Here is a 15,984-nt window from a genome sequence, read left to right as displayed (position 1 = left end):
TTAAGGCTCAAAGCATGTCCAGGTCTATCTGAATCAAAAGGTCATGCTTTGAAACATATGGCTATTTAGAAAGGTAACATCTCAAGCAGTTATCAGTCATGTACACCATAGCCCGAATAAGGACTGGAGCAACATTCGTTGGGGCAGTGGAGTGAGGAGTACATGAGGACAGCATAGGGGAAGCTTTGGAAGCAGGATAGGAGGCAAGGGTCTCTCAAAATAGCTGCAAATGTCTTAATGACTTTCCTGCCATCCCACCCTGAGGCTCTGATTCTTGTGCACTGATTTCTAAGAATATTCATTTATCCAACAGTTATTTGAAAACCCCTCTGCCTGCAAGATGGGGTTGAGGCTGTAAAGATGCCATCACTACAGTCCCAGTACATATCCAGAGATGTGGCTGCCGAAGGGGCCCCATACTTACTAGACAGGAGGGCTGACTAGGGCAGTCTTCCACACCGAGACCCAAACCAGGACTGGGGAGCTGGGAGAGGCTTCTGGAGAAGGGCACACCTGAGCCTGAGCCTGAGCCGGCCGGAGCGGGAGCAGGAGACCTGCTGCAGCATGGGGACCAGAGGGTTCCGAGAAGAGGGAGATGCAACTGCAGGACCCATTGTGAGTGAGGGTAAGGAGCTACCGTCCACAGTGTGGTAACCCTCAGGGATGACTCGATGGGCACCCAAGTTCTGCTTCTGAGCCTCCATGCACATGGGTACTCCAGGGACTGAAGGCTGAGTGTGGAGCAAAAAGAAATCACAGTGCTCACGCTGTTTCTATTTTCCCTTTGGTTAGTGGCAATTGCCATGCAAAGGAATCTGCCATGCCCTAGATTTAAGAGTTGGGGAATGTATGGCCACTGTGCCTAGAGGAGAGAGCAGAAATGGGCAGCTGGCCCTCTGAGCAATGCACCGGTTTGTGAGCAGGGCTTGGGCCAGCGTCCACCCTCACTGCCCCTCAGGTCAGTGCCTCTCTGTTTGTAGATAACACTGCACCAGAGCTCCCAGGGGCCCTGCAACCTGAGCCCAACAGTGAGCGCAGCAGCCCAGAGACAAATTCCTGGGGGAGAGGGGAAGAGACCCCCAGGACGGGAGGAGGAAGGCCAAAGGCTCTCTCCACGGAGTGAGTTGAATCATAATAGCCACTCCCAACACATGAGCAGTGCCTGGAGGTTTCAGCACTGCAAGGGAAAAGGGGAACTCGACTCCTCACAGCTCTCTTTGCCAGGTCTGTTAAAGACAGGCTCAGAGAGGTCACCTGACTCATCTCAGGTCACACAGCAAGTTCATGGCAAACATCCGGAAAGTAAACCCAGGCCTGCCCCTCCCCATTATCACACCCTAACAGGGTCCACCCAGATTTCTGTCTCAAAAAACCATGAGAGGCACTGGGGAGGGCCTGCTGACATCAGCCACAGACCTTGGAGATGATCCATTCACACCCTCTTCTATGTGTCTCTCATCCTTCAGGCCACATGTAGGAAATTCTCAAAGCGGGAAGGGTGGGGGCAGCAGGTCACCAGAAACATTCAATGAGCCCACCCAAGAAGCCTCAAGAAAATGTAAAATGGTGCAACGGTTTTGGAAAACAGTTTGGCAGTTCCCCCAAAAGTTAAACACAGTATTACCATAGGACCTACATCTTTATAGCATCTTACGTATATACTGAAAACAATGGAAAACATATGTTCGCATGAAAATTTGTACATGAATGTTCACGGTAGCATTATCATAATAGCCACCAAATGAAAACAACCCAAATGTCCACCAACAGATGAACAGATAGACAAAATGTAGTCTCTCTATGGGGTGGAATATTACTCTGCCATGAAAAGGAGTGAAGTACTAAGACACGCACCAGCAGAGACTGACCTTACTTACTCAGTGACAGAAAGCCAGTCACAAAAGGCCACGGACTGTACGATTCCATCTGTAGGGGATGTCCAAAAGAGACAAAGCTCTAGAGAGAGAAGGTCGATTAGTGGTTGCTAGGGAGTTGAGAAGGGGAAAATGGGAGTGACAGCTGATTCATCAGTATGTGGTATTTTTACAGGAGTGATGGAAATGTTCTAGGATTAGATAATGGTGATGGTGATCCCATTAATGTGGGATGTAATTGTGATAGTGTTCACAATAATGGTGATCCCACAAAACTGTGAATATAGTTTAAAAAAAAAAAACTGAATTGTATACATTAAAATGGATTTTCTCTCAATTAAAAAAAGGCAGCAACAGCAGCCTTAAGCCCCAGGCTGGCAGGCTGCCCTTGAGGGGATGAACTGTCCTGGTGTTTGGTAGCCCCGAACTCCAGCCAAGGAGCCAGAATTCTGGCTACAGGCACACAAGCACCCAGGTTCCAGTGACCTAGATGGTGGGAAGAGGGCTACAGAGCAGGACTGTGGGTTGAGGGAGCATGGGAACATCCAGGGCACAGCCTTCGAGGTCAAACCTTTCATTTTAACCAAGAATGTTAAGTGGAGACAGGCACACTCAAAAGAACTTCACATACCAGGCTCAGACCCACTGCTCGCCTTAAAATAACAGAGTGAGTCACAGGTTTTCAAGACAGTTCCCTGTCACACTTGTCTTTCTAAGGAAGAACCCAGATGGGCCCAGGGCACAACGCTGCCCACAGGAGGCAGAGCCAGGCAACCCGACGAGGGGGGACAGAGCAGCGCTCAAGGCGTGAACCCCACCCAGAGCTCATCACGCTGATGCCACCAGTCTCATCACGTGACGTCATCACGCTCATCAGTCGCTGAGCACGCTGGCCGGCTGTGGGGCTGGTTCCAGGCTCACAGCCCTGCAGCAGGACTTCCCCAAGGTCTCTCTCAAAGGGGAGGATTTGTGGTCTTTAGATTCAGAGCTGGCCTCAGATAAAACAGAGCCCAAGGGAGACTCATCATTCCCTCCAGCAGTGGTGGAGATAACAGTGCGGGTCACCACCGAGCCACTGAAACCCTGCCCAGCCACCCGAGGCTCTGTCCAACCCCCCCCCCCCCCATCATAACATAACTGCAGAGCCCTCCCCCATCATAACACACGTGTGGCATCACTTAAGAGCAACATGGGGAGAGCAGCCGAGGCTTCAAAGGACGCACTGTACGTGGGGACAGCTGGTTTCCAGGCATTCCTTCACGCTGGGCCCAACTCTGCCAGGGCCCAGGCAGGAGGGCGTGTCACTCATGGCCAGATTCCACCCAGGAATGAGGGTGGAATCCACGCATGTCCTCATGACCAAAGGGGCTTTGAGACAAAGCTCAGTTGGACTATGAAGTTGGCACAGGCCTAGGACCAGTACACAACGCATTCACCACTTCACTGGCTCAACCATGGGTCCTGCATACTGCTGGTGGGCAGGCTCCGGTGCTGCTCACCGGCTACATAGGGGTCCCTCTCAGAGACTCTCACCCCAACACGGCAGCAGTTACCTTAGAAACAAGGCCTTACCAAGAGCAACCATTCATCAAACACCTACCGCACACCAAGCTCCATGCTGGGAGTTCTACATTACAACATTTATAACATTATAACACATAAAACCTCAGCATTAGCAATGACCATCCCACTTTATAGATTAGAAAAACAGGTTCAGAGATGTTAAGTAACTTGCTTAAGGTCACATAGTAAACAATACTGGAGGTAGGATATTTTTTTCACATTTAAGCTGTTTTTTTAAAAAATTATTTATTCACTTATTTTTGGCTGCACTGGGTCTTTGTTGCTGCTCATGGACCTTCGTCTAGTTGCAGCAAGTGGGGGCTACTCTCTAGATGTGGTGCACAGGCTTCTCATTGCAGTGGCTTCTCTTGTTGGACAGCACAGCCTCTAGGGTGTGCAGGCTTTAGTAGCTGGGGCACATGGGCTTAGTGCAATCTTCCTGGACCAACAATTGAATCCGTGACCCCTGCATTGGCAGGCAGATTCTCAGTCGCTGGACCACAGGGAAGTCCCTGGAGGCAGGATTTTTAAATGGTCTTTTGGACACAGAGCTGACTCTGGTGGCCTGACCCCAGGCAGTCTCCCTACGAGTGCCCTAAGAACCTCCTTCCTGTGGTTCCCAGGGGTGGAGATGATTTCCAGGGGGAGAAGCTAACTGCAGTCATTCCACCTTCTGTCCTGGCAGAGGAATAGCCTTGCAAAGCTACGATGAGCCGCTCCGAGACTCAAGGACCACTGTTCAGGGGGCTCAAGTTGCTCTTCTAGCCCCTACTCCAGCCTGCTGTGGTAGCCCCTAAAATGGAGGGCAATTTCCCTGCTGGTACAGTAGATCTATGTGGCCCAGACCCATTACACCAACGAGAAGACTGAGGCCAGGAGTTGAAAAGCCCAGGCTAGAAGTTACCTGAAAACATCCCTGCGATGTGGAGGGAGGTAGACCTGGCACCCCAGACCACAGCCTACCTTCATTGTGAAGGTCCCCAAGGGGCTCTGTCCACGGCTGCCTGACAACTTCCCGCCGGTACACCACGTGCTTCCTCCCGCCGGCCTCCGTCTCCTGCTGCCCGCGCTCAAAGGGCTCGATGAAGTAGTCGGTGCTGTCCGTACGGATGAGGCCGGCCTGAACCAGGGGTGCGGCAAGTAGGGGGGAAGGGGGAGAGAGCAGAGATGTGAACACACAGCAGAGCAGGTGTGCATGTGTGTGCAAATGAGTGTGACCACACAAGAGCAGGCTCTTCCTCTAGAGGCTTGGGGACCCTCAGATGCCAGCAGGGAAGTGGGAAGAGGGTGTTAGGCCGCCAAGCAAAGGCCCGCATGCCCATCACAAGCAGAGCAGAGCCACTTTCCTTTTTCTCTGATTTATTTCTAATTGAAGGATACTTGCCTTATAATATTGTGCTGGTTTCTGCCACACATCAACACGAATCAGCCATAGGTATACACATGTCCCCTCGCTCTTGAACCTCCGGCCCACCTCCCTCCCCATTTCACCCCTCTAGGTTGTCACAGAGTCCTGGCTTGAGTTCCCTGAGTCATAGAGCAAATTTCCACAGGCTATCTATTTTACATATGGTAGTGTAGACGTTTCCACGCTACTCTCTCCATTCGTCCCACTCTCTCCTTCCCTCCCTCCCTCCCATCGTGTCCATAACAGATCCACTTTTACTGTGCTGTGCACTCATGGGGTTCCACGTAACATTTCCTCTAAACAAAGGTACGTGCATGCTAAGTCGCTTCAGTCGTGTCCAACTCTTTGCAACCCCATGAACTGTAGCCCGCCAGGCTCCTCTGCCCATGGGATTCTCCAGGCAAGAATACTGGAGTGGGTTGCCATGCCCTCTTCCAGGGGATCTTCCTGACCCAGGGATTGAACCTGCATCTTTTATGTCTCCTGCATTGGCAGGCGGATTCTCTACCATCAGTGCCACCTGGGAAGCCCCCCTAAGGTGGGCAATGGACCCCAATTCCACCGAAGAGTGCTGTTATTTCAGATTTAAAGCATGTGTGTGTGCAGCTCGTGTTTGCTGACACTAAACGAGCGAGGACAGTGCCCCAGGAGCGTGTGCTTGATGTTTTAATCTGATTTTTCACCTGCATCAAAATAGTCCCTTAAAAATATCAAGTGCTGACTTTGGAAATAAAAAAACATAAAAATATAACCTTGGCCAAGCCCAGCCAACATGTTATTAGGTCCCAAACGAAGGCAATATTCACAGGGGTAAATGAAACATACAACGAAATGTGTGTGAATACATGTGTAGCTATACAGTCTCCCGCCCCCACGCACACGTCAGCTCTATAAAGCAGTGAGGGACACCCACCACGGTGCCTGGAAAATAGGAGGCAATCCTTAATAAATACTTACTTGTTGAATTCCTTCACTCATTCAACAAACACCTATGGAGTGCCTACTACATACCAGCCCTGTGCCAGACACTGGGAACGCAGCTGTGAACACAAAACAGGGAATGAAGGAAACCATTTTTATAAATCTATTGGGCCTTCCTGTTTGAATAGGAGCTGCCTCTTTTCAAAGCAGTCATTACTTTACGCAACTAAATTCCACCAGTTTTCCCACCTCAGCCTGTTTTGAGCTTGCTTCTTAGTAAACTCCCGTCAAGGCTTCCCGCACACACGACATCGAACCTCCCAGAGCAGCCCATCTTCCTCCTGTCCTTCCCAGCGATGTCCCTTCATGAAACTGCCAACACCGTTTTGGATCAAAACCAAGAGAGCTGCCTTCTGCACCAATCGGGAGGCCAAAAAATGTTCTAGGGAAATTAGCAGCATTACCGGAGTAAGTCTGGAGCTCCTCAAGGTAGCCACTTTATCAAGAGACACTCAACTGTCTGCAAAAGCTCCAGTCTGCTTATTAAAATGTCAACGTCAAACTCTATATTAAGCAGGTGTCCTTTCTTTTAAAGTGCTCTCTCTTTTTAACTTCTGTACCTGCCACGTGCCCAGGGCAGTGAAAAACAGACAATGAGGCCCAGCCTTTGGCTATGAGTTGTTCCTCATCTGGACGAAGGAGACCACAGAGAAGCAGAAGATGGCCAAACTGCTGGGCTTGGTGCTCTGGGAGGTGTACCTGATGGACAGGGACCCACCAGGCTCATGGTTGTAAGGGGCAGAAATTCAGCTTGCACCCTCTTGGACCAAAGGGGAGCATGTAGGTCGCTGGACAAACCATGGCAGGTGCAGGCACTGGAAATGAGGGGCCCAGTGCCTTGGCTCTCTCTGCACCCTCCTCACGGCTCCTCTGCATCAGCTTCACTCCCCTAGACAAGGTATGTTCTCACAGGTACATCTCTGCTCTGACCCCAGAGACAAGTAGGCTTTCCTTGCACAGTCACATCTGGTACAGCCCAGGAGACCTGTGGTCAGTCTGGCCTGACTCACACGGTCACCCTGGGATTGGTAGTTCTTGCTTGATCTCCATGGCCAGAGGGAGGGTAATTATTATGGTGAAAGAAGGAGAAACTGATGGGGTGGCAAAAGAAACCCACATGAGCTGGAAAGGACACAGCAGGTAAGGGGCCTGGATGCAGATGTAGGAGCAGGAAGAGCCGTGTGGGGTTGGGGAGGCATTCAGGCTCATGGGCAGAGGCTATGCCAAACCTGCACAGAAAGTGTGTTAGTCAATCGGTCGTGTCTGACTCTACGCGACCCCATGGACAGTAGCCTGCCCAGCTCCTCTGTCCATGGAATTCTCCAGGCAAGAATACTGGACTGAGTAGCCATTCCTTCTCCAAGGGATCTTCCCGACCCAGAGATCAAACCCAGGTCTCCTGCATTGCAGGTGGACTCTGCCATCTGAGCCACCAGGGGAGCCCTGCATAACTGATGGCCAAGTCGAAGAGCCTCTGCCACTGCACAGCCCCTGACGGAAGCCAGTCTTCCAGGGTACACAGGGCGGCAGGGCCCAGGGCTTTCCACCCAAAGCTACTGCAGCTCAGCTGCCAAGAGAGACTGTCCACCAAGGCCCCCACCCATCCATCCCATCCTACCTTCTGTATGCCCGTCTATTCCCCGAGGCCAGTGCTCCCACCCCACTGAACCCCCCTGGACTAGGCAAAGCAAGAGACCCTTAAAGCAGAAGTCAGATGACCTGTGCTTCATCCAGGCCAAACTAACACAAACCCAGGCTCACCGAGGGTCGCAGCTGCTCTCTCTCTGCCCATCATATCTCTCCTCTAGCAGAAAAGAGTTCTCTAGACCAGGGGGCAGAAGACTCCATTCAGTGATACCCCCCCACACACACACTGGGTCACTTCACCGTAGCCTCCCCTACTCTGGAACTTGGTTAACCCACTGCCCCAGAGGATTCTTCAGAATCTGGCATGCCCTGTGCCTCACCACCCGCTGAGTCACCATGGCCACCAGACCTCAGGGCCTTCCATGAGGGTTGCAGGGTACAGAAAAGATGCACACAGAATGGGCTGGGCTACAAGGCACTCCCTTCCGGCTCATGTCCCCCTTTCAAGATCACCATGTCTGCCCCAGTCTCAGGCCTCAACATCCTAGTCAGGGGACCTCTGATATTTTCCTGGATGCCTCTAGTAACAGAGAGCTCCCCCTCTCAAGATGTAACCTATTCTCTGCGGGGACACTCTTACTGTCTTACTGAGCTGAACACACTTCCCTGCATTCTGCCCTTTGTGAAGTCTTATTACCATCGCTAGTAATAAGTTAGGTAGCATCACTGACTCAACGGACACAAATCTGAGCAAACTCCGGGAGACAGTGAGGGACAGAGGAGCCTGGTGCGCTATGGTCCATGGGGTCGCAAAGAGTCAGACACGACTTATCCAAAGAATAACAACACTAAGAGTGTCTGCCACTCACATTTACACATCTTAATTCATCTTTACAACAACCCTATGAGGTAGGCACTGATATTAGACCCATCTCATGGATGAGGAAACAGAGGTACGGAACGATTAAATAACTTGCCCAGAGTCACTCATCGAGTTAGGGACCGCACTAGAGCAGAGCTCAGCTCCATGTGGCTCTTCACCACTAGGTTTCATCACCTCAGGCCATCCCGGGGCTCGCTCCTGACCTGGGGGCCCATTTGGAGCAAGGAGACGTTCCTCTTATAGTCCCATCTGCAAGTCCCTGGGCCTCTGATTCTGACCTTGCAGAGCAAGCAGGTTGTTCACTTCCCACCTCTGGGCAAAAACACTCGATGGAAACCAGTCCACATTCTACCACTGCCGTGAGGATGAGCAAAAGCTTCAGCATTCAGCCCTAAAGGGAGCCAACCCCGCCCACTGCCCAAGTGACTGCTCCCCTGAAAGGACTCCCACCTCACACACCAGCTCTGCTCCACCAGACAAGGAAGCCTGGGATTCCTGGGACTAGCCTAGCTCCCCCACACATCCTCAGGCCTCTCCCCAGCTAGAAGAACCCCTATTTTCCCACCACAGTGAACTGTTTCGGGAGAAGACCCAAGGCCTTGACATGCAGCCTGGAAAATAAGCTTCAAACCTCTTTGTAACTGAGGATCTCACCAGCCCTCCCTGGCACTGAAGGCAGACCTCCCTAGTGATCATCTTCATGTATTTTGGGCATCACACCCAGGTCTTGACAGGCAATTCCAATCCAGGTCTGGGCTCTCTCTTAGTGTCTAAGACCCTCCTCCTGGAGAAGGGATGGGAAGGCAGGCCCAGCCACCAGATCAGGAGGCAGCCTGGGCTGGTCCCTTCCCAAGACCCTCGGTTTCCCTGTCTGCACCAGGAGAGGTTTGGCCCATGATCCCCTTCAGCACCGCCCTGGCCAGGAAACCAGGCACCACTCAGGGCAGACAGACTGGCAACAGGAGCTTTCCGGCCCTCCCCCTCCTCTCCAAATTACTCCTGTCTCTCAATTTATAAGATGTTTATACTTCTGAAAAGTGGTAGCTAATTTTAAGACACTAAAATCAAATCAAATTTCTGTATAAGAAATCAAGAAAGGGGGAGAAAATAAATCCTGGTAGAATGGAAAATAAATGTCAGCCGTATCTGTTTTCACCCATAATTTATTCCTCTGGGAACAGTAAGCAGGAAATATATACTAGAAAGACTTCATGCAATAAAAACAACAAATAGCTGATTCTATCCAATTGGGCCACACATTGTACAGGCCTTCAGGCAATTTCTCCAAATAGAAACCCACCAGTGGGCAGGCCTGGCCCCCCTCTGCCCTGGTCTGGACCCTTTAACACGGCTGCTTCTGAGGGCCCTTTCCTGAAAGGTGCATGGCCGATGGAGGGGCCGGTTTGAATTTTCTAATATGGCTGTGACATTGTTTTTGGTTGCAAAGGTGACACCTGTTGCTGCAATCTTCATCCAGAGGCCTTCAGGTCATGTTAACTGTGGTTTTCCAGTTCGGTTTCCCCTCAGGAAAAAACCCAAGTCCAAAGCATAATTCCAGGTCACCTGGAGGAGACAGGTGATGCTTGGGTAGGTGACTTCTGTGGGTCATAAATGAGTTCACTCAGTTACCAGCAGCTGTCATCAGGGTGAGGTCCCAAATATTTTAGCACATAACTGAAGCCACATTATTTTGAAATTAGTACGTACATGTTAGAATAACATGTTTATTCTAAAATTGCACATACTTGCATGTAAACTGGGAGGGGAGGGTACAATGAGCTAACAGACAGATCTCCAGGGAGGCCACAAAAAGAGATCCCCAAGGCATGCCTTGGACAAGGGCAAGGGTCCATCTGTGCTGACTCAGGTGCAGAGACAGTGAGCAAGGGTCAGCTTGGGTCCAGGCAGAGTCAGCGACTTGGCTCTAAGAGGACAGCTGCAGGTCCCTTTTTTCCCTTTTCCCTTTTCCCTCTGGGAAGAGGGAATCCTGAGGTCCCTTGCTGCACCCTCAGATTGGCTAACTTGTGTCAAATGCCCAGAAGGAGGACACATTTCAAGACGGAGTAGTGGCCCAGTCTCCCCTTCTGTCTCCTTCCAAAGCCAGTCTCTGTGGGGCCTCCCCAGAAGGGAATCAAGCAGTGCAGGCCACCCCCAACCCAAGCATCCCGCCACCTCCCAAGGAGAGTGTGTTCTCAGGCTTGAACTTGTTCTGGAAATTCCATCACGAGGCTTTTACTGCCAGCTCTGTTGTCTTAGGTTCTAGGCTTCCAGCAAATTTAACCTGAAACTATACCACTGGAGGAGACAAAAGATAACCCAGCAAGTGAAGGCTGGGGTGACATACACAACTAGGAGTGGCGTGAGAATCAGAAGTGGCTTCCACCAGGTTCTCCCCCAGCCACTGCCAGCCAGGCTCCCCCCAAGACCACATCACCTGCTACAACCTCAGAAATTTTGACTGTGGGTATCTCCTTCTGTCCCTCAATAACTCCAACATGCTGGCTCCAGCTACCATTAAACTTCATTAAGACTTCCAACACATGACCCCACCATTCCACCAACTGTCAATCTCCCCTCCAAGTCCTTACTTCCCTTCTTATAACCTTGGACTTCTCCACCATGATACATAGTAGTTCTGCAAACACTCATAACTCTCTCCCACCCTTCCCTCCATCCTGCTCTCCCAGAGAAGCCTCTGTCCTGGTTCAAGCCAAGTCTCCACCCACTCCATGTCTGCACATTGACAGAGGAAATGCACATGGTACCCATGGATCTCACTTGAAATCAGTGGCCAGAGCTCTCAGGTGAACATGATGCTGACTGGGGAATCCGCAGCACTGCCCAGTTACACTGGTGCTCTTACTTCCCCTTGGGCTTGGAAGTCTAACACCGTCCCCACTCCCACCCTCTCCTGTTTTCAAGGAGAAAACAGGTACCATCAAGCACGCTCTCCCATCGCAGCATGAACTCCCATAGCCGTGCCCTCCCTCTCCTCCCACCATACACTGACCTTAGGACCATCCCCATCTCACCTCCTCAAGACTCAACTCCTAGGAACTTCCCTGGTGGTCCAGTGGGTAACACTCTGTGCTCCCAATGCATGGGGCCCAGGTTCGATCCCTCATCAGGGAACTAGATCCTACATGCCACAACTAAGACCCAGTGCAGCCAAATAAATAACTAAATAAATAATACGTTTAAAAAAAAAAAAAAAAAAAAGACTCAACTCCTGCAATTAGCATCCCTCTTTACAGCATCACCAGCTCCTCCCTCTCTCCTGGAGCATTTTGTTGACACATGAATGCACTTGATCTCTGTGAAATTCCCTCCCAGCTCTGCCCAGCTATTGCCAGGGTCTCTTTTTCCCTCCACAGCACAGCTGTGCACACTTCTCACTGCCTCCACTTCTGTGCCTTGTACCTCTCCTCTATTCACCCCACAGGGGCTTCTAGAACCACTACTTTCAGGAAACTGCCCTCGTCATAGTCACCCGAGACCTCACGTGTTCAGAGCCAGGCATCATTTCTTTGTCCTGGTCTCTCTCAGCTCCTCCAGCCACACACATGCTCCCTGGGGACTTCCCCTGATCCCATGACTTTACATACCATGTATTTGCAGATACCTCCCAAATTACATCCTCAGCCCTGACCCCTCCCAGAATTCCAGGGAGGAATGTCCAACAGCCTCCTTGATAGAGACCCTGGCCTTCCACTGGGCACCTCAACCTTTAAAGCAGACCTATTCCTCCCCTTCCTTCCCCATCTCAGCAAATGACACTCTATTCCCTAGCTGCTCAAGTCAAAAATCGAGGGGATGGGTGGACCCAAGGATTAGGTTTTTGCAAGTCTTCCAGACTCCCTCACAGTTTTGTTAAGTCAGTTGGATGAAAGATACATCCCACATAGCCTGCAGGGACCAGTCCCTCTGAGAGGTTATCCTGGGCTACTGTCTCTGATTCATGACAAGTGTTGGGGGGGCAGCCCTACCCACAAACCCCTGTACCCTGAAGTCATCCTTCCTCCCTCAATAGGTCCTCGTTTTCATGAAGCATCTACTGCATGCTGGGCTTGATGTGGGGGTACAAAAACATAAGAAATCCGCCTCAGCTCTCCTTATGAGTGACATATCTAATATATATAAAGAACACTTACTGCTCAATAATAAAAAGACAGCCCAATTTAAAAATGGGGATAGAGGGACTTTCCTGGTGGTCCAGTGGCTAAGATGCCATGCTCCCAATGCAGGGGGCCCAGGTTCAATCCCACAAGCCACAACTGAGATCCTGCTTGCTGCAAATAAGACCCGGCACAGTCGAATAAATAAATAAATAAATAAGTAAATTTTAAAAACAAAAAATAAAGCAGAAAAAAAAAAGAAAGAAAAATTGGGAAAGAATCTGAGCATTTCTCTAAGGAAGATATACAAACGGCCATTAAGGACATGAAAAGATGCTCAGCATCATTAGTCATTATGGAAATGCACATCATAACCACTGTGAGATACTACACACCCACAAGGATGGCTAGAATCAAAAAGTCAGACACCAACAAGTGTTGACAGGGATGTGGAGAAATTCTAACCCCCATACATTGTTGCTGAGAGTATAAGATGATGCAGCCGCTTTGGAAAACAGTCTGGCAGTTCACAAGATATTAAACAGAGTTTCCACACGAGCCAGCAATTCTACTCAGTATAAACTCAAGAGAAATGAAAACGTAAGTCTACAAAAACCTTTACACAAACATCCACTGCAGCCAAGACATGGAAACAACCCAAATACCCATCAGCAGATGAATGGATAAGCAAAATGTGGTGTATCCGTACAATGGAATGTTATTCAGCCATAAAAAAGAAATGCTGAAAAATTCTACAACATGGATGAATCTTGAAAACATTATGCTAAGTGAAAGAAGTCAGTCACAAAAAGTCACATATTATACAATTCCATTCATGTAAAAGTCTAAAACAGGGAAATCTATAGAGACAGAAAATAGATCTGTCACTGCCAGGGGCTGAGGTAACGAATTTGGGGTGGTGGGTGCTGATAAAAGACACAGAGCTTCTTTTTGAGATAGTGAAAATGTTCTAAAATTGAACATGGTAATAATTACATGGGCTTCCCAGGTGGTGCAGTGGTAAAGAATCTGTTTGCCAATACAGGCGATTCAGGAGACACAGGTTCCATCCCCGGGTCAGAAAGATCCCCTGGAGGAGGAAATGATAACCCACCTCAGTATTTTTGCCTGGAAAATCCCATGGAGAGAGGAGCCTGGTGGGCTACAGTCCAAGGGGTCGCAAAGAGACAAGACTGAGCACACATACACGATAATTACACAGCTCTGTGCATTTAATAAAAAATTCACTGAACTGTACTCATTAAACAGGTGATTTGCATGGTATGTAGATTGTATCTCAATAAAGCCATTAATAAGGCTGGTATACACAGAGAGATACGAGACAGGCAGAGAAAGGACGTATAGACATGAAAACAAGGGACACGCAGCCCCCGGGGCACAGAAAGGGACAACACACGGAGACACAACACACATGCCCTCAGCCGACTCACGCAGGAGGCATACGGGCTGCCTGCTACCACGGAAGCGTGACTCAGCACAGCCAGGATGAAAGCCTGCGGACGCTGAGGTTCCACATAATTCAATCCTGATGTGAAGCCCCAAGCCACAGGAGCTCTGCTGGACGCTGGGCTGCCAAGGCCTCAGCCCAAGCCAAGGCGAGTCTGAAAGCTGGTTCACACTGAGCTGCAGCCCTGGGGACAGGCCGGAGGAAGGCACCCTCAGAGGATGGAGCCGGGAGCCGCCAGGCTTGGCCCCAAAGGGCTACACACACCCCACATGGGCGGCATCAGAGCTCCCAGAACCGCCGGAGGCTCGGAAGAGACACAGGAAGCAGACAGCCTCCACCAGCTGGAGGCAGTTATCTGGGAGGAACGCTTGTGGACTCGGCCCACTCCCAGGGTCACGACCTCTGCAGGCCCTATACCATGGGAGCTGCCGGGTGAAAGGCTAGGGAAGCTGTGGTGGGCCCAGTTCATTAGCAGCAAAGATCTTTCTCGAGGAGAAGCAATGTGGTGGGTGTGCTGGGTCAATGCAGAGACCCTAGAGCCAGGATCCCTGGGGCCTGCCATGGCTCAAACCTTGGAGTCTTGGACAAGTTACTAAACATCCCTGTGCTTCAGGACTATAAGAGTACTGATCTTTTGAGTTGCTTGGAGAAACACACATGGAAAATCTAGAACAGTCCGAGCCAGCAGCAAGTCTGTGTAAGTGTTAAGAGTTTGCTGCCGTGATTAGCACGACTATGATTCAAAGTGGGCCTGGGAGTACCAGTGGCTCATGAAGGGAGCAACATTCTGGAACTACGGATGGCTCGCCCCTAAGTCCTGGCTCCATTGCAACCTGGCTTTGACCTGCTCAGATCCCCTGTCTGGACACAGGAAGAAATCCCTGAGAGAAAATACTAATGGTTAAGCATCCTTAAGGAAAAAGTCCTTACTAAGGAGAGGTTGGTTCACAGGAATTGTAAATGTGAGAAAGAACATGGGCAGACAGACCGAGTCACAGATGCAGACAGCAAACTTATGGTCACCAAGGTAGGGAGTAGAGGGTGGGATGGACTGGGAGATTGGGAACATACACTACTATGTGTAAAATAGATAATTAACGAGGACCTACTGCACAGCACAGGGGACCCAATGCTCTGCGGTGATCTAAATGGGAAGGAAATCTAAGAAAGAGTGGATATGTGGATAGGATAACGGATTCACTCTGCAATACGGCAGAAACTCACACGACACTGTAAAGCAACTATACTCCCAACAAAATTTTTTTAAAAGGAACACAGGCAGACAAAATGTTAGTGGAAATGCACTACCTAAGTGTGCAGTTGTAGGCAATTTCCTTCTCTATAAACGTTTAGGTGTCTTCTAACTTTTCTGATTCCCCTATCTAAACACGAAAGCGGATTCTGCACAGAATGCTTGCCTGCTACAATGAGCAAGTAAAAATTACATAACAATGATTTTAAAACAAAGTTTAAAAGGAAATAAACTCAGTGTCACCCCTATCTTCTATCACCCAACCTCCTTGTAAAGGACGTAGCAGCTACACTTGGCAGTGAGACACCTGTGGCCGGGACCCAGCCAGCACGCTTCCCAGCTGGGTTGCTGTTGTTCCATCGCTAAGTCATGTCTGACTCTCTGCAACCCCACGGACTGCAGCACACCAGGCTTCCCTGTCTTTAACTATCTCCTGGAGTTTGCTCCAACTCAAGCTGCTGGGTGATGCTTCCCAAGCCTCGGTTTCCACTCCTGAAACTGAAGGGAATGACATAATGAGAGGAAAATGTCCCCTCCTGAGGCCCAACCTAACGGCAGGCAAGGCAGCCTTTCCCTTCCCTTCCTTCTTCAGCCTGGCTCTCCTGATTCCCCAGCTTTTCCATCAAACACAAAGCAGACTTTGCCAGAACGCTACTGCAACAGGTCTTACCCCTTGATGCCCATTAGTATCACCTGTGGAATCTGCAGAACGCCTGATGCCCAGGCCACAGCCCAGACAAATGAATTACATCTGTGGTGGGGTTGGGGGAGCAAGCATCAGTAGGGTCTCAAAGCTGCACAGGTGATTCTAATGTGGAGCCAGGGCTCAGAACCTCTGGCCTCAATTCTGGAA

General features: G+C 50.2%; 1 protein-coding gene across 2 annotated transcripts in view; it reads right to left on the bottom strand.

Annotated features, from left to right (window-relative positions):
• The window catches only part of ADAMTS14 (ADAM metallopeptidase with thrombospondin type 1 motif 14), a 92,909-nt gene that overhangs the window by 61,698 nt on the left and 15,227 nt on the right, over window positions 1-15,984 (bottom strand). For both annotated transcript variants that reach the window (XM_065919881.1, XM_065919880.1), the window contains exon 3: window positions 4,401-4,557. In XM_065919881.1, the coding sequence (XP_065775953.1) occupies window positions 4,401-4,557 (157 nt within the window). The remainder of the gene's footprint in view (window positions 1-4,400; window positions 4,558-15,984) is intronic.

Source organism: Muntiacus reevesi, chromosome 2 (genome assembly GCF_963930625.1).
Source record: "Muntiacus reevesi chromosome 2, mMunRee1.1, whole genome shotgun sequence".
In the NCBI taxonomy this organism is placed as follows: domain Eukaryota; kingdom Metazoa; phylum Chordata; class Mammalia; order Artiodactyla; family Cervidae; genus Muntiacus; species Muntiacus reevesi.
The sequence above is the reverse complement of the archived record's forward strand: the minus strand, read 5'-3'. Positions and strand labels throughout refer to the sequence as shown.